Consider the following 21958-nt stretch of genomic DNA (forward strand, 5'->3'; position numbering starts at 1 on the left):
TGATGAATGTACAACTATGTAATGGTACTGTAAACAATCGAAAGTACGATTTGTTTTGTATGACTGCGTGGTATATGAATATATCTCAATAAAATGAAGATTAAAAAAAAAAAAAAAAAAGACATAATGCTGAGCAAAATAAGCCAGGCACAAAAAGAGAGATATTGTATGTTACCACTAATGTGAATTCTGTGAAAAATGTACAGCGTTTTATACTGTAGAATGTAGGGGACCTAGAGATACCAATTAGTGGAGGGGGAATGATAATCTAATAAGAACAGATAAACTATGGAGGGTAATCTCAATGTTATGGGAATGCTCAGGAATGATTATGGTTTGTAAACTTTCTTGGATATAGTAAGATCATGTTGGAAGCAATAGAGTTATTTTAGGTTTTTTTTTTTCTCTTATTCCTTTGTTTTCTTAGGGGTTGTTAATTTTCTTGGGGTATGGTAGGAACATGTTGGAAGCAATGTAGTTATTTTAGATTATTTGTTTTTCTTACTCCTCTGTTTGGACATGGTTTATTAATTTTCTTGGGGTATGGTAGGAACATATTGGAAGCAAAGTAGTTATTTTAGGTTATTTGTTTTCCTTAATCCATTGCTTTGTTTGAAATGTTGTGGGGCTTTTTTGGTTGTTGTTTGCCTGTTTGTTTTTAATTTTTTGATAAACAAAGTTAAAAAATTGAAAAAATATCAGTAGAAAAATGGGAGTAAAAACTAAATGACAAATAAGGTGGGATGGGGGGATTGTTTGGGTATTCTCTTTTCACTTTTATTTTTTATTCTTATTCTGATTCTTTCTGATGTAAGGAAAATGTTCAGAAATAGATTGTGGTGATGAACGCATAACTATATGATCATACTGTGAACAGTTGATTGTATACCATGGATGACTGTATGGTTTGTGAATATATTTCAATAAAACTGAATTAAAAAAAAAAAAAAAAAAAAAAACAAAAACTCCAGAAGGCTAGCTACAGTCAGGGATATAATAATACTCTGTGGTACTTCCCCAAAAGTATGGCTACCAATATGCCAATTATACAAAGAACTTGTATCTGTAATTTCCCTCACTATTTATTCATTTAATAGGGATAAGCATAAGCTATGACAGCATCAACTACGGATAATTTTTTAAAACTACTGAATCACTGATGGTGTTCTAATTGTCAGAGACAATTGGTGGCCCTTCTCTCGCCAAAAGCTGGGTCTCAGAAAAATGTTCTTTGCTTATTGAGAATGATTTCTAAGAAACACTATGGAAGCAGGGTTTTTATAGGCTCAAAGCAAAGCAGGACTCTGTAAATGAGTCAGTATCGGGTCTAGATTGCAAAGTGGACACAGGGTTCCATTTCCTTGGAAAAACAGTTAATACAGATATGGAGTGTTATGTCCAGAAACCAGCCTAGGCATGGAAACACTTGGTATCAAAGGATTTATCACAATCTTAAATGATTTTGGTATGAAGTTAACATATCGATCTATATGCATTTTCTTAGATGTGCTTTTTCTAAAAAAAATTTATTTACCAATGAGTCATAAGAACAGGACTCAAAAAGTTTTACCAGCATGGAATTTTAAGTATTCTTAATACTAGAAATCATAAGAATTTACTGAGTTAGTGTGATGTGGATACAAGTTATTTTTACCTGAATCTCTACTATTCTCCTCAGATTCTTCCTCTTCATCATCATCAGAGTACTTTTTCTTTGGGGTCTTTCTCCGCAAACGCCTGCTTTGCCTCATTGGCCGGGAGGGGTGTCGCCTCAATCTACGGCTATAGAAATCAGTGTCGCTGTCATCATTAGATGGTGGATCTTCTTCACTTTCATCTAGGTTTTCATCAGATACAACAAACTCATCTTGAGATCTGTCCAAGATAAATCAGATGAATTATGATGGTACACTTAGAACTGTGAATCCATTTTTGAGGGATCAGAGTTCAAATTACAGTGAGTCCAGTGAATCATTAAGTAATGTCAGTGCAACATATCTGGATAATTGCATCAATTTCCCTATTTATAAAATGGAGAAATATTTTGCCACCTATCCTTTCCTTAGGAGGAGCTATGAAGGTAAATTGATGCTGATTTTTTAACATAAACGGCTTTGGCCTCTTGGACTGTTTCCTAAGTATCTTACATTCAATATGTCCAAATGTGAATTCATTATTTCCCAACGTACTCCTCTCTTCTGTGTTACCTAGCCTAATGTTTGGTGCCAGTACCCATTCAGTAACTCAAACCAGAAACTGTGTTTATCCTAATTTTTTCCCTCTCATTTCCCACATCTAATCAATTACTAATTCTTCCTGAGTTTACCTCTTAAAAATGATCTCCCAAACCTGATCCATCCTCTCTTTTCATGTTCCTACCTCCCACGTAACCCACTGCAGCAACTCCCCAAATGGTCTCTTGAATCTCATTTCCTCTCTATTTATCCTCCAAATGAATGCCAGGATGAGTATTTCTGAAACATAACTCTCACATTAATCTGTTGTTTAAAACCTTTCAGTGGGTGTTCCTTATCTTTAGGATAAAGTCCAAACTCTTATGCATGACAAATGAAACCTTTCATCATCTGGCCACTTTTTATCTCTTGGTCACATCCCCAACAGGGCACTACTTTGCTTCCAAATTCTTGCTATCCTAAGCTACTAGGAACTTCCCAAATATTCCATGACATTTTATGCCTTACTGCTTTGGACACCTGACTTCTCTGCTTGTAATGCCTTCTTTCTTTTCCCTGTCTCTAATCCCAAATATATCAGCTTTACCAGTTATTCATTCTTTAAATTTCAGATCAAGATTTACTTCTACTGTGAGGCTTTCCCTGATCTCCGTGGACTGAGCCAGTTCTCCTCTAGTACACTAATTTATACTTATATTTTAGTAGCATCCATGCAGAATGACACTTTTTGATTCATATGTTCATTTCTTCTCATAATAATCTGAGAGGAGAAACTCTGAAGTATTGTTTCAATACCTGCTCTTCAGATTGGATTACCTGCCCTAACCCCAACCCCAACTCCAACTTCTATGGATCACCAGAGAAGAGTATCTAGTTACCTACCTATTTCTTACACTTGACTGAGAACCCTTCATGGACAGGGATGGTGTTTCAACTATGTAGCCCAAAAGGTGTCTCAATTATAGTTAAAGAAATTTAAATATGCAATTTTGAGTATTAAGCAAAGAACCATAAATGTACTTTCTGTTTTAATCTAAAAAAGACCAAGATCACTATTCTTGAATCTGCCTTAAATATCGTGAAAATAAACAGAGGTTGCCTATGTTCATGAACAACAAAAGTCCCTTCACAGCATGGCCAAAAGCCTCTCTCTATTAGCCCCATATAAGACTGAATCTTGGGAACCAGGACTATTGGCAGACCACGCACCCATCACTGATCTTGAATTCATCCTCACTCTCTTCTTCATCTAAGTTGCTGTCACTGTCCAGATCGTTTAGTCGCCGGCGTTTCTTCCGCCGAGCAGCAGCAGCCCTCTGGGGTCGTTTATTTTCTTTTCTTTCTTCATCCAAAATAGTAGAGATGTCTTTCCCACGGTGACCTGTGATGGTGGAGATATCTTTTCCTCGGCCAACTCCTGAGTTGGGGTAGGTGGAGGAAAATTTTACGTTTATTAAAAGCTTCCTTTAATTTTTAGACTGATATTTATTCCTTGCTTAGCAGTTAGCTCTTCATTTGATTTCTTTATTTTCTTCCCACAATTAGGCAGTTTTCTCATAGCTGACAGAATACAGCTGTAGAATTCTCAAGAGAGTTTTAGCATTCATATACGTTCACTATGTAGAGAATCTCTTTTTTTATTAAGATATAATTCATACACCACAATATTCACCCTTTTAAAGTGTACAATTCAGGGGTTTTTAGTATATTCAGAAAGTCTGTGCAATCATCACCACTATCTAATTCCAGAACATTTTCATCATCCCCAAAAGAAATCCCACACTCACATTAGCAGTCACTCAAGAATCTCTTCTTTTGGACATGACTTTAAGAAAAAGCCACATTCATTTATTTTACTATGTTTACAAGACAGAAAAAAAAAATGAGAATTCAGCTAGCAAGGACGTAAATAAGGCATATGTCTCTGGAAAAGCTAGTGACTTCTTCAGTTTCACTACAAACAACTTAGTTATTATTAATCCTTTCTAGAGCGTTTGTAATAACTAATGAAAATCACAGTGCTCCACACTGGAGTACTAGTAACTGGCAACTGGCAACATAGCTCTTTAATTAAATTACCTTCAAATGCTTTTATCTGTATGCCAATTATTAAATTAATAAACTGATTTTTAAAAGGTTAATTAAAAACAATCATTTTGGTTTTGATAATCCAAAATTTGAGACTCTGTAGCAACAGTGATCTAAGAATAGTAGAGAAGAGGAAAATCTCACTTGATTTTTCATTTGGAACCAGAAATGAACTTTAAAATATATGGAGGATCATTTATGCTTTATATCAGATCATAAAACAAACTAAAAATAATTAGCTAGATCTGAGTCCCACATGCAAACATTGTGTCCAGATTGACTGTGATGCACACTGGGGAGAATTAAAAAAGACCATGCTTACTGCCCTAATCAGAGCATCTTAATCACCTTGTTGGTGGAGTTATAGGAAGAGGAGAGAATGAAAAACACATACCTCCTCCATCAGCCTCTTTGATATCGTCTTCTATAGCTTCATCAATTGCTTCATCAAACTCATCAAATCTAAAATACATACAATGTTCACATTATAGCCTGTCTTGGCATATGGGCTAGTGGTGGTGGCTCTGAAATGAAAGAGGCCTGCTCTCTGCCATGCTTGAAATGTGTGACATGGACTACATTACTTCACTCTTCTTAACCTCCATTTCTCCTTTTGTGAAAATAAGGCTTTGTAAGTCAGTACCTAGTTGATAAGTTATTGCTTTCCAGTTTGTTTTTGGCTTTTAAAGATCATCTATGCCAGAGGTTAGCAAAATTTTTTTATAAAAGGTTAGACAGTAACTATTTTAGGCCTTGCAGACAGGGTCTCTGTTGTGACTACTCTGCCATGATAATGCAAAAGCAGCCACAGGTAATATGTGGAAATGAATGAGTGTAGCTGCATTCCAATTAAACTTTACTTATTGATGCAGAAATTAGAATTTCATATAATTTTCATGGAATATTATTCTTTTTTTGTATTCAATTTTAGAGTTTTATTCTTGTGATTTAATTTTTTGAATATGTACATTTACATAGTTAGAACTTAAAACTATAAAAGGTATATGTGAGTCTTGCTTCCACCCCTATCATCCCCTTCACCTCATCGACCCTCACTAAGGGTATTAAAATTAGTTTGCTTTATACTGCAGGTATCTTTCTTCTTTTTTTTTTTTCTTTTTTAGCTGTTTTACTGAGATATACCTGCACAACACACAATCCATTCAATGTATACAATCAATGGTTCACAGTATTATCACATAGTTGTGTTTCATCACCACAATTTTAGAACATTTTCATTACTTCAAAAAAAAAAACAAAACAACAACAAGAACAAAAACTCCTTATCCCTCCTATTATTAACCCTTAGCATTGGTGTGGTACATTTGTTACTGTTGATGAAAAAATATTAAAATATCACTGTTAACTATACTCCATAGTTTGCATTAGGTGCATTGCTTCCCATATATCACTCTATTATTCACTCCCTGTAATAATGACATACATTTGTTCTAGTTCATGAAAGAACATTTTAATATTTGTACTACCAATCACAGTCAGCATCCACCACAGGGATGTGTATACAGTCCTCATGGAATATTCTTTTGATTTTTTCCCCAACCATTTAAAAACATAAAACCACTGTTTGGTCATGGGCTGTACAAAAACTGGTGACAGGCTGAATTTGGCCCACAGCCCACAGTCTGCCAACCTGTGATGTGCACAAACCACATAGCAGAGTAAGTAGAACAAAATTAGTGTTCCACAAATAATATTAGACATAAGGATTATATAATTATTGTTACTGAAACATATACATGGACTATCAGAATTTTAGAACCAGAACAAATGTACTTTCTCAAGGGCTCAGTAACCGCCCTCCACCCAAAGAAAAGGAACAAGACTAGATGATTCCTAAGATTTCTTCACATAGCGTTGAAGTGACCAAAAGGGTGACGTGACTTAAAACTGTGCTAAATACAAAAATTACTAGTCATGTGTGACTATTTGTATTTAAATTAACAGAGGCAAGACTGAAGTCCAAATATTTTGCCCTAAGAATTGGAAAACTCATTAAAGCTATGAATTTACTCTATAGAAAATATATATATATACCTATACAATTTCAGAGGACTGCTGAGAACTCTTCTACAAAGTATAATGTATAAGAAATTTATAATGTATTAGAAGCTTATACATTTAACTTAAAGGAGTTTACTTCCAAATTTTTCATAGTAATAAACTATGCTATGAAAAATATGTGTGTAGCTGTAGCTTGGCTTTTCCATGAGATAAATTCTGAAAAAGTAAAAATCTGTGTGTCTATTTATCAAGCTAGATAAGAAACAGATAAAGCCATAAGCAAAGTTAACAGGGAACAACACTTTTCCCAAGGACATGCTACAGATGTAAAGTGGTATAACAATCCACTTCTTTCAATAACTACTTCCTTACTGAGAAACTTTAGTCTCTAAAACCAGAAACTATCACAAACTTCAGTAAGAATGAAACATCCCAGTCTTGCGTGAAACATCTAAGTCATTTTTAACACAGATAAGCAGTCTCAATTTACTTCCCAGATGGCGAGCTTCAAGTAAGTGGTTTCTGGACACAGCACTCCATATCTGTCTCAACTTCATTGTTTCTAAGGAAATGGAACTCTGTGTCCACTTTTCAATCTAGACCTGATATTGACTCTTTTAAAGAGCCCTGCTTTGCTCTGAGCCTATCAAAACACTGCTTCCTTTAATTTTCATCTAAATTCTATCCTTCTTCAGGGTATAAAAACTATCTCTTCCTTTGTAGGTTGAAATGCCCACCTTTGTGAGGTTTTGTTGGACTACCGGTTTGTTTCCTGGTGTTCTTACTAGAAGTGAAATTATTTAGACTTAAAGAGTACGTAAAATTTTAAGGTAAGGTTAGAATTATTCTTCAAAGGGTTGTATCAATTTATAATAAAACCATAGAATGAATTTTATCATTAGGTTTTTTTTTCTAACTTGGAAAAACAAAGTTATTTTCTTGTTCCTTTAATTTTAATTTGATTATGATTCAGGACAAATATTTTCATGTTTATTGATCATTTTTAGTTTTTCTTTTGTAAAATAATGGTTTGTGTCCTTTGCCCATTTGTCAGCAAGTGTGTTCATCTTTTCGTACTGATCTCTAAGAGCTTATTATGTAATAAATATTTTAACCTCTTTGTCATATGTTCCAATTACTTCTATGCAATGTGTATTTCCCCTGTAACCTTTGCTTATTTTTTTTTAAGTTCTGAGAAAAGCAAAACTGACACCTTGCCCTGCTACATTATGCGTAAGTGTGTCTGTCATTTCTCCAGTCAGAGAACTCCCTCTCCCCCTTTCCATGTAAACAAACTAAAAGTTTCCCTAAGTTTTAATCTCCAATTTAAATGAAACCTGGATTTCACTTAACTGATTCCCTAATCGAAACAGGTTTAGACTTTGATTTCTGCAATGTTAATGTCTAATGGTAAGTAACAATCTTTGGAGATATCATATGAAAAAACTGCTATATTTCCACCTTGAAAAAACTAAATTAACTGCATTTTAAAAATTCACATCATTCCTTCTGAATTCTAACTCCTTTGCAAAATTTCTTTGCAAGCATACACTTTCTTTTTGAATGCTTTGTCTGAGTCTTTTGTAAGACTTTTTAATTCTCATGTAATCAAATCTATCTTTTCCATTGTTTCTGTCTTTGGTGCCAAGTTTAAGAAGTTGCTTCTCACACTAAGATTATATTCCTTTCTAAAATTCTTTTGGGGAACTAGGTAGGATATGAATGAATGAATGGATACATTTTATGCTAAAATACATAGTTTACCCTAAGTTCCTATATTATTGTTATATAATTTTAGAGCTGAAAGGGATCTTAGGGATGCTCTGGATTAATCCTCCATTACAGATGAGACAGTGAAGGAAATGGACCACTCAAATACACATGGCAAGTAAGCGGTACAGCCAGGAATATAGCATTATTCTTCTGACTCCCAATCCAATGCTCGCTTCTAGTCACTTTGATAGCAAACTTTCTGTTAGAAGTAGTAAGAATCAAACAAACAAATCTTAAATGATAGAAGTGATGAATCTAATAAAACAAAGCTCTTCTTCCTTTAATAATCCGATTACATAGATTGAAAGACAAGTCAATTCTTCAGCAATTTGAGCACAATGTAAATCTCACTCTTGGGTATGCATGATTTCATTCATGAGAAGCACTATGTGAACTACAACTCACTAAACCAAGCCACATAGGAATAATACACAAAATGCACACACCTCAAATATCTACCAGCTACCTGAGTTCATCATATGTTATGAGACTCAACCCATCCACACATCTGGTGTTAAAACTTTCTGTGTGACTTCAGATAACCCTCCGTTTGCAATGGTGCAGTTAACTTATGAACTGCAAACCATCTCACACCCATATTCACAAGCAAACTTCGGGTCTATTCAAGGTAAAATTCCATATTTATTGCAGTATCTATGTTAAATGGCACTATCATTCAAATTAAGTCATGTCTTTTTTTATTAGGTCACTAAAGAAATTTTGGAGTGCTGTGGCCCTAATCCTGTATTTCCCAAACTCTTGTAGTGTTTTACCATGCCATTTTGTATACCATGTTAATGTCTTTAGAAATGCATATATGTTGTGTTATAGCAGAACTGACTGTACACTTGCACTTTCCACCTATAAGGCTTTCATTTCATTAGTAACAATGATTTTATATAGTATAGTACTTTTCATTTTTCAAAGTTATTTTTTTTTAAGAAGAATAAGATGGACAGTGTTCCCATACCTATGAATGAATGAATCAATGATCCTACCACAATTTATAAAGTTTTAAGAACAACAGTGGCAAACTATACACAGGAAACTCTTCCATGATCACAGATGAAAGTTTATAAACAAGAAGCAACCTCAAAGTTGAGAATTCTGTAAAATCAATTTTGTTTTTAATCTCCAGTTATTCAAGTTAAGAATGTTTTGCTGTTGTCCAAGTAGGTTTTAGAGCCCACAGGCCAAACAATTTGTGTTTGACAAGTGGTTTAGGTGGAAAGGATGCTAGACTAGGAATCAATCAGAAGATAAAATTTTAGTTCAGGCTTAGCTACTAACAGAATGACCATGGAAAAATCTCTTCCAATCTTTTGGAATCTTTGGAGGTAGAAGGTAAACTAGATTATATTTATTGATTCTTTCAATAGGCATTAATGGAGTACTTACTATTTCTCCAGACTGTGCTAAGTGCAAGGGACATAAGGATGTGTAAAACTGACATGGCCCTTACCTTCATGCTAACAGTGTACTGGGGGACCCAGAAACATCAATCCAATCACACATTACAATGATGATAAATGTTTTCAAGGACAGGAGCTGTCTGGTATGATGGCATAAAATAGGAGGAATCTGATCTAGAGAAGGGTAACAGTGAAAATGGGAGGGAAATTCCAGGCAGAGTAAGCAGTATGTGCAAAGGGACTAAAAGAAGAGAGTTTGGCTAGTGCAGAGAGAGTAAGGAGAAAGGTAGATGAAATGGAGCTGAAAAGTTAGGTAGAGATCAGATATCCAAGACTTATGGGCCTTATTAAAGTCATTATTCTTTATCCCAAGAGCTATGAATGACAAGAACAGATTTACATTTGGAAAAGATCACAATGGCTGTTCTAAAATTCTATAACTCTAAAGATGCAAGGTAAGTAATAAACAACTGTTGATGATCATTATGATGGGAAAAGCATCTACTTCCAGATCAATGTTATCTAATTTAAAAAACATTTTATACCCTTTCATTGTAACCATTTCCATATATTTCATACCTATAACTTATACATTTTCGTGTTCTCGTTGACCTCCTTTCAAGCAAGTTTGCTTTGGATTTTTTTGAATCTTTTTTCCTTTCTTCTTGATCTTCAGAAAAATCTGGCTCCTGATTTAAAAATATGATAGTAAGTATATATAGGTTAATACTCATGACAGAATAAAGCTTCTTGGAATTAATAGTTTTCTTATCTCCAACTAGCTAGGTAGCACAAGTAAAAAGTCTGAAAAAGTTTGAGGTGATCTCCCCAAAACTGAATAAACACAGTAATACCAAGTATAAAGATTAAAAACCATGTTGGAGATCAATGGATGAAACATTTCTGTATTAAAATTCCCACACTTCTGTGAGTTTATAATCAACTCTTTTAAAGCAATTGTGATGAAGTTTTTCCATTAATATCTTTTTAACGAATAATTACATTTGAAATATAGAAGATATTCAGTAGATATGCTGAATGAGTTTAAAAAATGGATTTAGAAAAAGAAAGTAGTGTGATATGCAAGGAAGACAGCTAAACAAGATGGACTATTTAAGCTTGTGATTTAATTAAGCCTGAAAGACACTGTGCTTAGAAAACTAAGAAAATTTCTTATGTCAAATGAAAACTGTTACATGTATTTTCACTCATGAAATACCCTTAATTATAAATTAGACTAATAAATGCAACATGATACCCCTTCAAACAAACCAAACTGTAAGTAAAAATACAAGCTGACATTTCTGATAACCCCAAAGAAAGTGAATTAAGTATCAGAAATCTCCCTGAAATATTATTTTATATAAATGGTGCATTAAAAAGCTAAAATCAAATTGCACCATTTAAGGTAATAAAAATGGAACATACACTTTCCTCCAAAGGTATAAATTTAGATTGGATGTGATATCACATTTTTACGCTATTTGCTTATATATTATTTCAATTGCTGAGGGATTATAAGTGATTTTTCCTTTCTTTAAGGTCCTAAATTTTTATTTTAAGATTACTCACATTACATAATGTAGATTAAATCTTAGAATAATTATGGCAGTCTCCCCTTTAAAATTATTACAAGCCAGAAACTTACTTGTGGAGGAATGATGTTTTCAATACTGATACCCACATACACCAAGCGTTCTTTCCTTTAGGTAACAAAACAAACACACACAGACAAAGAAAATGAGCTTTGTTAAAAATAAAATTGTTATGAAAATATCACTTAATATGGCCAATACTAAACTTAGGATTTCAGGGTAACAGCAGAGGCTGGGTCAAAGACATATTACCAATTACCTAAAAAACTTAATATGGTATTGGTATCTTTGTGGGAGACATGAAATTTCATAAGGTATGAAAACTATAGCTTAGAAGTGATTTATACCAAGGAAGTAAAATTGAAATAGACCAGGAAACTTCATGAAAAGTCCTATGCCGTGATTCACCAATGACTTGATTAGATGGAAAGCCAACCTTGATTAAACAACTGGATCTCTTTTATGTCAAAGTTTTCAGTAATTTTGTGTGTATTTGCACAGGCATACTTTCATGGTAATAAATATTACTATAAAGAAAGATTTCTGTGAAATTAAACTATATCAGGGTCCTTGTAAATGACACAAAGACCATTCACTTAAAAAAAAAGCAAGGTAGTCATGTTATCTGGCTCAGCACTCTGGGATGCCACGATAAAGATAACTTCAAATCCAGTGAAGACTTCTCCAAGAAATGACTAATGACATCTGCATTGTTTCATTTCTAAGAAATGGACTTTTGTTGATTTTAATTCAACAGATTTTATATAGCAAATAGCTATATACAACAGGTGCTGTTTCTGGTTCTCTCCAAGTTAATTCAATTCAATTAGGTGCTCAACAAATGTTGGTTACATATTGAATAAATGCACAAACAATGGGAAAGATGCTCTTGTGCTATGATGGAGGGAATAAGAAGGTTTTAAGCTGCTAGGATGTGTGTCAGAGAAGTTAATTCGCAAATTTAAAGAAGAATGAATAAAAATGCTCACTTTTTGAAAATGGAAATCAGAATTTAGTTAATAAATTATTTATTTTAGAAACAAACACTCATTTTGTTGTTTAGAGCTCCAAAGATTCATATACATACATGACTGAGAAGGCATTCTAGGAGCTACAAGTAACAAAAAGCTTTGTAACCAGATTATTCGGGAGAATTAGTGAACAACAATGAATCAGTTAACTGGCTTTGGGCCAGATTGGTCTCCCTGTAACAGTAGCTTTGCTCTACTTTTTATGATCCAATCTCATCTAGGACTTCGTGTGTGATCTAAAGCCACAATTACAGATAACCTCTTAAAAGATGCCATTTAAGTAAAGAGGATTCCAAAAATAAGAGAGAAAGCAAAGAAACTAGTAAATGGGAGACCAATAGCATAAATAAATGTAGTAGCATATTTTAATATACAGTTCCAAAATTTAAAATCTTTCTCAATAGCAGTGGCATATCCTACAGTATGTGGAGCTCTAGTTAAAAATTTTTTCACTAGCCTTTTCCACATATAAATGTTATAAGCATCATGCACCTTCAAAGAACAAGCAGAAATAATCTGAAGTATCAGACAAAATTCTTAGTGGTTTAAATTCAAGGCCCTTTCAATGAGTGAGCCTTTTACCTATCTAAATGGCCAAGTTAAATCAGTTCCAGGACATAAGAAAACTTAATTTCTGAGGAGGACAGGCAGATTTCAGAAAGCCAAAGCAAAGAAAATCTAATTTTTAACTGTGATTTAACTTGAAGCATCTTTAATTAGATCTTTCCAGTGTCAAAAATAAAATCAGGAAAAACTGCACATCAAAAACCCTAATAATTCTACAGAGAACTGCTCCTTAATTTTAAAAATGCCCTTGGAAGATATCCCAAATATTTAAGACACAAGTTGTCTAGAAATAATCCACAGTCTCTAAACACAAAGCTATTTAGGCATTTACAAAAACTAAGATTTAAAAAACTAAGTACTTATTTTTATCTCCTAGTCAACTCTGGAGATTAACTTTGCCTTTACACTAAAAGTCATCTGAGTAAAAAACAAACAAACGAACAAAACAGGTTCTGGAGGCTGAACAATTTTTAAGGTTCGCCTTTGCACAGGGTGAGGTGAGTACCCACTCACTGCTTTAAGGCAAGCTAAATTATGGGAGGTGGACCATGCACCAGGGAGTGAAAGTTAAAGTGGCAAACGAAGATAGTAAGACCAATCAGGACAAACTGCTTAGACTTTATTGTACTAGACTATTGTATAAATAGGCATCAAGTCCTATTGATTAGTCCTCTGATAATTCTCTCCAGTACTTCCACCTTATCACAAAGATTGCACTAGTTCAGGCCTCACCAGCTTTCATAGACTTTTTTTTTTTTTTTTAATCATCATTTTATTGAGATATATTCACATACCACGCAGTCATACAAAACAAATTGTACTTTCGATTGTTTACAGTACCATTACATAGTTGTACATTCATCACCTAAATCAATCCCTGACACCTTCATTAGCACACACACAAAAATAACAAGAATAATAATTAGACTGAAAAAGAGCAATTGAAGTAAAAAAGAAGACTGGGTACCTTTGTCTGTTTGTTACCTTCCCCTACTTTTCTACACATCCATCCATAAACTAGACAAAGTGGAGTTTGGTCCTTATGGCTTTCCCAATCCCACTGTCACCCCTCATAAGCTACATTTTTATACAACTGTCTTCGAGATTCATGGGTTCTGGGTTGTAGTTTAATAGTTTCAGGTATCCACCACCAGCTACCCCAATTCTTTAGAACCTAAAAAGGGTTGTCTAAAGTGTGCGTAAGAGTGCCCACCAGAGTGATCTCTCGGCTCGTTTTGGAATCTCTCTGCCACTGAAGCTTATTTCATTTCCTTTCACATCCCCCTTTTGGTCAAGAAGATGTTCTCCATCCCACGATGCCGGGTCTACATTCCTCCCCGGGAGTCATATTCCACGTTGCCAGGGAGATTCACTTCCCTGGGTGTCTGATCCCACGTAGGGGGGAGGGCAGTGATTTCACCTTTCAAGTTGGCTTAGCCAGAGAGAGAGGGCCACATCTGAGCAACAAAGAGGCATTCAGGAGGAGACTCTTAGGCACAAATACAGGGAGGCCTAGCCTCTCCTTTGCAGCAACCGTCTTCCCAAGGGTAAAACTTATGGTAGAGGGCTCAACCCATCAAACCACCAGTCCCCTATGTCTGTGGTCATGTTAGCAACCATGGAGGTGGGGTAGGCGAATACCCCTGCATTCCCAACAGGCTCCTCAAGGGGGCACTACATCTTTTTTTTTTTTTTCCTTGTTTGTCTTTTTTCTTTTTTTTCTTTTTTTTTAACTTTCCCTTCTTTTTTAAATCAACTGTATGAAAAAAAAAGTTAAAAAGAAAATAAACATACAATAAAAGAACATTTCAAAGAGACCATAACAAGGGAGTAAGAAAAAGACAACTAACCTAAGATAACTGCTTAACTTCCAACATGTTCCTACTTTACCCCAAGAAAGTTACATAATATAGCAACATTTCAGTGAACTTGTTCCTACTACATCCATCAGAAATTAACAGACCATAGTCATTTCTGGGCATCCCCAGAACGCTAAATAGCTTATCTGTTCTTCTTGGATTATTGTTCCCCCTTCCTTAATTGCTCTCTACTGCTAGTTCCCCTACATTCTACATTATAAACCATTTGTTTTACATTTTTCAAAGTTCACATTAGTGGCAGCATATAATATTTCTCTTTTTGTGCCTGGCTTATTTCGCTCAGCATTATGTCTTCAAGGTTCATCCATGTTGTCATATGTTTCACGAGATCGTTCCTTCTTACTGCCGCGTAGTATTCCATCGTGTGTATATACCACATTTTATTTGTCCACTCATCTGTTGAAGGACATTTGGGTTGTTTCCATCTCTTGGCAATTGTGAATAATGCTGCTATGAACATTGGCGTGCAGATATCTGTTCGTGTCACTGCTTTCCGATCTTCCGGGTATATACCGAGAAGTGCAATCGCTGGATCGAATGGTAGCTCTATATCTAGTTTTCTAAGGAACTGCCAGACTGACTTCCAGAGTGGCTGAACCATTATACAGTCCCACCAACAATGAATAAGAGTTCCAATTTCTCCACATCCCCTCCAGCATTTGTAGTTTCCTGTTTGTTTAATGGCAGCCATTCTAACCGGTGTTAGATGGTATCTCATTGTGGTCTTAATTTGCATCTCTCTAATAGCTAGTGAAGCTGAACATTTTTTCATGTGTTTCTTGGCCATTTGTATTTCCTCTTCAGAGAACTGTCTTTTCATATCTTTTGCCCATTTTATAATTGGGCTGTCTGTACTACTGTCATTGAGTTGTAGGATTTCTTTGTATATGCAAGATATCAGTCTTTTGTCATATACATGGTTTCCAAAAATTTTTTCCCATTGAGTTGGCTGCCTCTTTACCTTTTTGAGAAATTCCTTTGAGGTGCAGAAACTTCTAAGCTTGAGGAGTTCCCATTTATCTATTTTCTCTTTTGTTGCTTGTGCTTTGGGTGTAAAGTCTAGGAAGTGGCCTCCTAATACAAGGTCTTGAAGATGTTTTCCTACATTATCTTCTAGGAGTTTTATGGTACTTTCTTTTATATTGAGATCTTTGGTCCATTTGAGTTAATTTTTGTGTAGGGGGTGAGGTAGGGGTCCTCTTTCATTCTTTTGGATATGGATATCCAACTCTCCCAGCCCCATTTGTTGAAAAGACCATTATGGCTCAGTTCGGTGACTTTGGGGGCCTTATCAAAGATCAGTCGGCCATAGATCTGAGGGTCTATCTCTGAATTCTCAATTCGATTCCATTGATCTATATGTCTATCTTTGTGCCAGTACCATGCTGTTTTGGCAACTGTGGCTTTATAATAAGCTTCAAAGTCAGGGAGTGTAAGTCCTCCCACTTCGTTTTTCTTTTTTAGAGTGTCTTTTAGCAATTCGAGGCATCTTCCCTTTCCAAATAAATTTGATAACTAGCTTTTCCAAGTCTGCAAAGTAGGTTGTTGGAATTTTGATTGGGATTGCATTGAATCTGTAGATGAGTTTGGGTAGAATTGACATCTTAATGACATTTAGCCTTCCTATCCATGAACATGGAATATTTTTCCATCTTTTAAGGTCCCCTTCTATTTCTTTTAGTAGAGTTATGTAGTTTTCTTTGTATAGGTCTTTTACATCTTTGGTTAAGTTGATTCCTAGGTACTTGATTTTTTTAGTTGCTATTGAAAATGGTATCTTTTTCTTGAGTGTCTCTTCAGTTTGTTCATTTCTAGCATATAGAAACATTACTGACTTATGTGCATTAATCTTGTATCCCGCTACTTTGCTAAATTTGTTTATTAGCTCTAGTAGCTGTATCGCTGATTTCTCAGGGTTTTCTAGATATAAGATCATATCATCTGCAAACAATGACAGTTTTACTTCTTCTTTTCCAATTTGGATGCCTTTTATTTCTTTGTCTTGCCGGATTGCCCTGGCTAGCACTTCCAGCACAATGTTGAATAACAGTGGTGACAGCGGGCATCCTTGTCTTGTTCCTGATCTTAGAGGGAAGGCTTTCAGTCTCTCACCATTGAGTACTATGCTGGCTGTGGGTTTTTCATATATGCTCTTTATCATGTTGAGGAAGTTTCCTTCAATTCCTACCTTTTGAAGTGTTTTTATCAAAAAGGGATGTTGGATTTTGTCAAATGCTTTTTCAGCATCTATTGAGATGATCAATTGATTTTCCCTTTCGAGTTTTTAATGTGTTGTAATACATTGATTGTTTTTCTTATGTTGAACCATCCTTGCATGCCTGGAATGAACCCCACTTGGTCATGGTGTATGATTTTTTTAATGTGTCTTTGGATTCGATTTGCAAGTATTTTGTTGAGGATTTTTGCATCTATATTCATTAGGGAGATTGGCCGGTAGTTTTCCTTTTTTGTAGCATCTTTGCCTGGTTTTGGTATTAGATTGATGTTAGCTTCATAAAATGAGTTAGGTAGTGTTCCATTTTCTTCAATGTTTTGAAAGAGTTTGAGTAAGATTGGTGTCAGTTCTTTCTGGAAAGTTTGGTAGAATTCCCCTGTGAAGCCATCTGGCCCTGGGCATTTATTTGTGGGAAGATTTTTGATGACTGATTGGATCTCTTTGCTTGTGATGGGTTGGTTGAGGTCTTCTATTTCTTCTCTGGTCAGTCTAGGTTGTTCATATGTTTCCAGGAAATTGTCCATTTCTTCTACATTATCCAGTTTGTTGCCATACAGTTGTTCATAATATCCTCTTATAATTTTTTTAATTTCTTCAGGATCTGCAGTTATGTCACCTTTTTCATTCATTATTTTGTTTATATGGGTCTTCTCTCTTTTTGATTTTGTCAGTCTAGCTAGGGGCTTGTCAATCTTGTTGATCTTCTCAAAGAACCAACTTTTGGTGATATTTATCCTTTCTATTGTTTTTTTGTTCTCTATGTCATTTATTTCTGCTTTAATCCTTGTTATTTCTTTTCTTCTACTTGGTTTAGGATTGGTTTGCTGTTCATTTTCTAGCTTCTTCAGTTGATCCATTAGTTCTTTGATTTTGGCTCTTTCTTCCTTTTTAATATATGCGTTTAGTGCTATAAATTTCCCCCTTAGCACTGCTTTTGCTGCATCCCATAGGTTTTGGTATGTTGTGTTCTCATTTTCATTCGTCTCTATATATTTAGCAATTTCTCTTGCTATTTCTTCTTTAACCCACTGATTGTTTAGGAGTGTGTTTTTTAACCTCCAGGTATTTGTGAATTTTCTAAGTCTCTGATGGTTATTGACTTCTAATTGTATTCCATTGTGGTCAGAGAATGTGCTTTGAATAATTTCAATCTTTTTAAATTTATTAAGGCTTGTTTTATGTCCCAGCATATGATCTATTCTGGAGAAAGTTCCGTGAGCACTAGAAAAGTATGTGTATCCTGGTGATTTGGGATGTAATGTCCTGTAGATGTCTGTTAAATCTAATTCATTTATCAGATTGTTTAGGTTTTCAATTTCCTTATTGGTCTTCTGTCTGGTTGATCTATCTATAGGAGAGAGTGATGTGTTGAAGTCTCCCACAATTATTGTGGAAACATCAATTGCTTCCTTTAGTTTTGCCAATGTTTCTCTCATGTATTTTGTGGCACCTTGATTGGGTGCATAGACATTTACGATTGTTATTTCTTCTTGCTGAATTGCCCCTTTTATTAGTATGTAGTGGCCTTCTTTGTCTCTCAAAACATCCCTGCATTTGAAGTCTATTTTATCTCAGATTAATATTGCTACACCTGCTTTCTTTTGGCTGTAGCTTGCATGAAATATTTTTTTCCATCCTTTCACTTTCAGTTTCTTTGTGTCCCTGTGTCTAAGATGAGTCTCTTGTATGCAACATATTGATGGTTCATTTTTTTTGATCCATTCTGCGAATCTATATCTTTTAATTGGGGAGTTTAATCCATTTACATTCAACGTTAAAACCGTGAAGGCATTTCTTGAATCGGCCATCTTATCCTTTGGATTATGTTTGCCATATTTTTCCCTCTCTCTATTAATATCCTTTATTGTACCCATACCGAATCTCTTTAGTACTGAACCTTTCTCCAAGTCTCTCTGTCCTGTCTTTGTTTCTCTGTCTGTAGGGCTCCTTTAGTATCTCCAGTAGGGCAGGTCTCTTGTTAGCAAATTCTCTCAGCATTTGTTTGTCTGTGAAAAATTTAAGCTCTCCCTCAAATTTGAAGGAGAGCTTTGCTGGATAAAGTATTCTTGGCTGGAAATTCCTCTCACTCAGAATTTTAAATATATCGTGCCAGTGCCTTCTCGCCTCCATGGTGGCTGCTGAGTAGTCACTACTTAGTCTTATGCTGTTTCCTTTGTATGTGGTGAATTGCTTTTCTCTTGCTGCTTTCAGAACTTGCTCCTTCTCTTCTATGTTTGACAGTGTGATCAGTATATGTCTCGGAGTGGGTTTTTTTGGATTTATTCTATTTGGGGTTCGCTGAGCATTTATGATTTGTGTATTTATGTTGTTTAGAAGATTTGGGAAGTTTTCCCCAACAATTTCTTTGAATACTCTTCCTAGACCTTTACCCTTTTCTTCCCCTTCTGGGACACCAATGAGTCTTATATTCGGACGTTTCATATTATCTATCATATCCCTGAGGTCCATTTCGAGTTTTTCAATTTTTTTCCCCATTCTTTCTTTTATGCTTTCATTTTCCATTCTGTCATCTTCCAGGTCACTGATTCATTGTTCATCTTCCTCTAGTCTTGTACTATGAGTGTCCAGAATCTTTTTAATTTGGTCAACAGTTTCTTTAATTTCCATAAGATCATCCATTTTTTTATTTAGTCTTGCAATGTCTTCTTTATGCTCTTCTAGGGTCTTCTTGATTTCCTTCATATCCCGTACTATGGTCTCATTGTTCATCTTTAGTTCTTTGAGTAGCTGCTCTAGGTGCTGTGTCTCTTCTGGTCTTTTGATTTGGGTGCTTGGGCTTGGGTTATCCATATCGTCTGGTTTTTTCATATGCTTTATAATTTTCTGTTGTTTTTGGCCTCGTGGCATTTGCTGAACTTGATAGGGTTCTTTTAGGGTTTGTAGACCAGTTGAAGTTCTTATCTCTAATTTATCAGATCTACAGCTTCGTGGAGTAGACTTTCTCTAACTAACCAGCAGGTGGCGTCCATGAGCCACCTGTTCTCCACAAGCCAGATCTCCCCTGCTTAGCCTTTTTGGTGAGTGGGGGAGTGAGTCTTGTGGGGCCCAATTGGTGTACCAAGCTTGCGTGTGTAGTTGGTGTTGCCTGCCCTGTATGTGGGGCGTGTTTCTGGGCAGTCGGGGAGGGGGGGTGGCCCTAACAATCAAATCTCCCTGATGATCCTAGAGTTTTAAAGCTGCTGCAATAGTCTAATCCTTCAGTTCAGTCCTGCCACAGTTTGTCTCTGCCACTGACCCACAAGTCTTTGGTATTGGCGTATGGCTCCTGAGACTTGCAAGTGGGCCCCTCTTCCAGGCTGTGCACCCCGGGTCCTCTGTTGAGGGATGACTGTGCTATGTCACAGGTGAGTGCCGTCCCCCCAGGGCAGTTCTGGGCTGCTGGGCTGTGTTGGGAGGCTCCCAGTCTGCTCAAATGATGGCTGAATGGGGCTCTGTTAATTCACACTGCTCCCCCTTCCCAGCTCTGGGACATTCAGCTGAGGTTGCAGGGAAGGCTAATGTCCACGCCCAGTTTTGTGGTGTGTGCCTGTTATTTGAAGCACTTCCGTCACACTGGGTTGTCTGGGGCAGCTCTGGGCTATGGGGCTGGCGATGGGCAGGAGTGTTTCCTGTCCACCAGGATGGTGGCTGTGAGCGGACACCCCCCTTTTCTTGGGAAGTCGTGTTGTTTAGTGAATTTTCTCAGCCACTGGATTATTGCCTTTTGTCTCAGAGCTCTCTTAGTTCTGCTCTTGACTTGACGTGCCCAAATTTCAATTCTTTGAAGCTTTCTGTATTGAGCTTCTTAGAGTAATTGTTTTAGAAAAAGCAAAAAGGATTTAAAAAAAAAAAAAAACAAAAAAACAAAAACGGCCCTCCTCAGAGATCTAATGGGTTATTGAAATGCTAATAGACAAAGCAACCAGGGCCATTAAGGAAAGGTGCACAGGGCAGAGAGATCAGCCTTGCTTCGGGATTTGCATATGCGCCTCAAGGCCTGATCTCCGCCCTTCCCCTTTCTGTGTTCACCAGAACTCCAAAAATCCTCTGCTTTTATTTTGGAGTTTTTCGTGTTGTTTTTTTTCTATGCCTGTCTCCTCTCTGCTGGGCTGGCTGCTCTCAGAGTCTCTGGTGTCTGGTCTCAGTCTATCTATGGTTGGAGTTTGAATCAGTAGAATGAGTTTCCGATAAGAGCAGCCACTGCAATTCTCCCTTCTCCTTCCCGGAGCTGACAGCCCCTCCTCCCCCGGGACTGAGCCTGGCAGGGAGGGGCGCGGGTCCCCTGGCCGCAAAAACTTACAGATTTCGCTGATCTCAGCAGTTCCACGTTTTCATGAGTGTTGTATGAAGTATGCCCAAAGACAGATTGCTCTGTGGTGTCCAGTCCACGCAGTTCCTGGCTTTTTACCTACTTTCCTGGAGGAGTAACTAAAACATACAGCTCACCAGTCTGCCATCTTGCCCCGCCTCCTCATAGACTTTTTATTGCAATAGCTCTAGCTCGGATTCTGTCTCTTTACTGTTACCAGAGCAGTTTTTCTGAAGCAAAGATCTGATTATTCATGTCCCTCCTTTGATGGCTCCTCCTCTGCCTTTGGAGAATAATTCAAATTTCCTAGCCTGGTATGTGATGGTGTTCTTAATTTGGCCTCTCCTATTTTTACAGCTCCATCTCCTACCACTTTCTAACTATCGCTTTTGTATGGTGCCTCTGCTCACATTCATGCTCTCTGCCTGAAAAATCCTTTCTCTGCATGTTCACCTATACAGACATACCATATGTTATTGTGCATTGCAGATACTGCGTTTTTTACAAATTGAAGGTTTTTGGCAACCCTGCATCAAGCAACTCTATCAGCTCCATTTTTCCAACACCATGTGTTCACTTTGTATCTGTCACATTTTTTTCTTTTATTATTATTTTTTGTTTCATTTGTGTTACATGTTAAAGTATGTACATTTTTTTTAAAGACATAATGCTGTTGCACAATTAACAGACTACAGTATAGTGTAAGTGTAACTTTAATCTGCACTGGAAAGCAAAAAATTCTTGTGATCTGCTTTATTGTGGTGGTCTGGAACCAAGGCTGCAACATCTCTGGGGTATGCCTGTATAACCCCTATTTACCTTTTAAGGCCTTCCCTGATAACCCGAATCC

At 36.2% G+C, this 21958-nt stretch overlaps 1 protein-coding gene across 6 annotated transcripts in view; it reads right to left on the minus strand.

Annotated features, from left to right (window-relative positions):
- Nucleotides 1-21958, minus strand: part of RSF1 (remodeling and spacing factor 1) — a 215829-nt gene that overhangs the window by 24181 nt on the left and 169690 nt on the right. For all 6 annotated transcript variants that reach the window (XM_037840801.1, XM_037840800.1, XM_037840802.1 and 3 more), the window contains 5 exons: nucleotides 11139-11193; nucleotides 10070-10179; nucleotides 4678-4745; nucleotides 3405-3612; nucleotides 1655-1875 (listed from right to left, as the gene is read on the minus strand). In XM_037840801.1, coding sequence (XP_037696729.1) covers nucleotides 1655-1875; nucleotides 3405-3612; nucleotides 4678-4745; nucleotides 10070-10179; nucleotides 11139-11193 — 662 coding nt within the window. The remainder of the gene's footprint in view (nucleotides 1-1654; nucleotides 1876-3404; nucleotides 3613-4677; nucleotides 4746-10069; nucleotides 10180-11138; nucleotides 11194-21958) is intronic.

This window comes from Choloepus didactylus, chromosome 6, assembly GCF_015220235.1.
Source record: "Choloepus didactylus isolate mChoDid1 chromosome 6, mChoDid1.pri, whole genome shotgun sequence".
Lineage (NCBI taxonomy): Eukaryota > Metazoa > Chordata > Mammalia > Pilosa > Megalonychidae > Choloepus > Choloepus didactylus.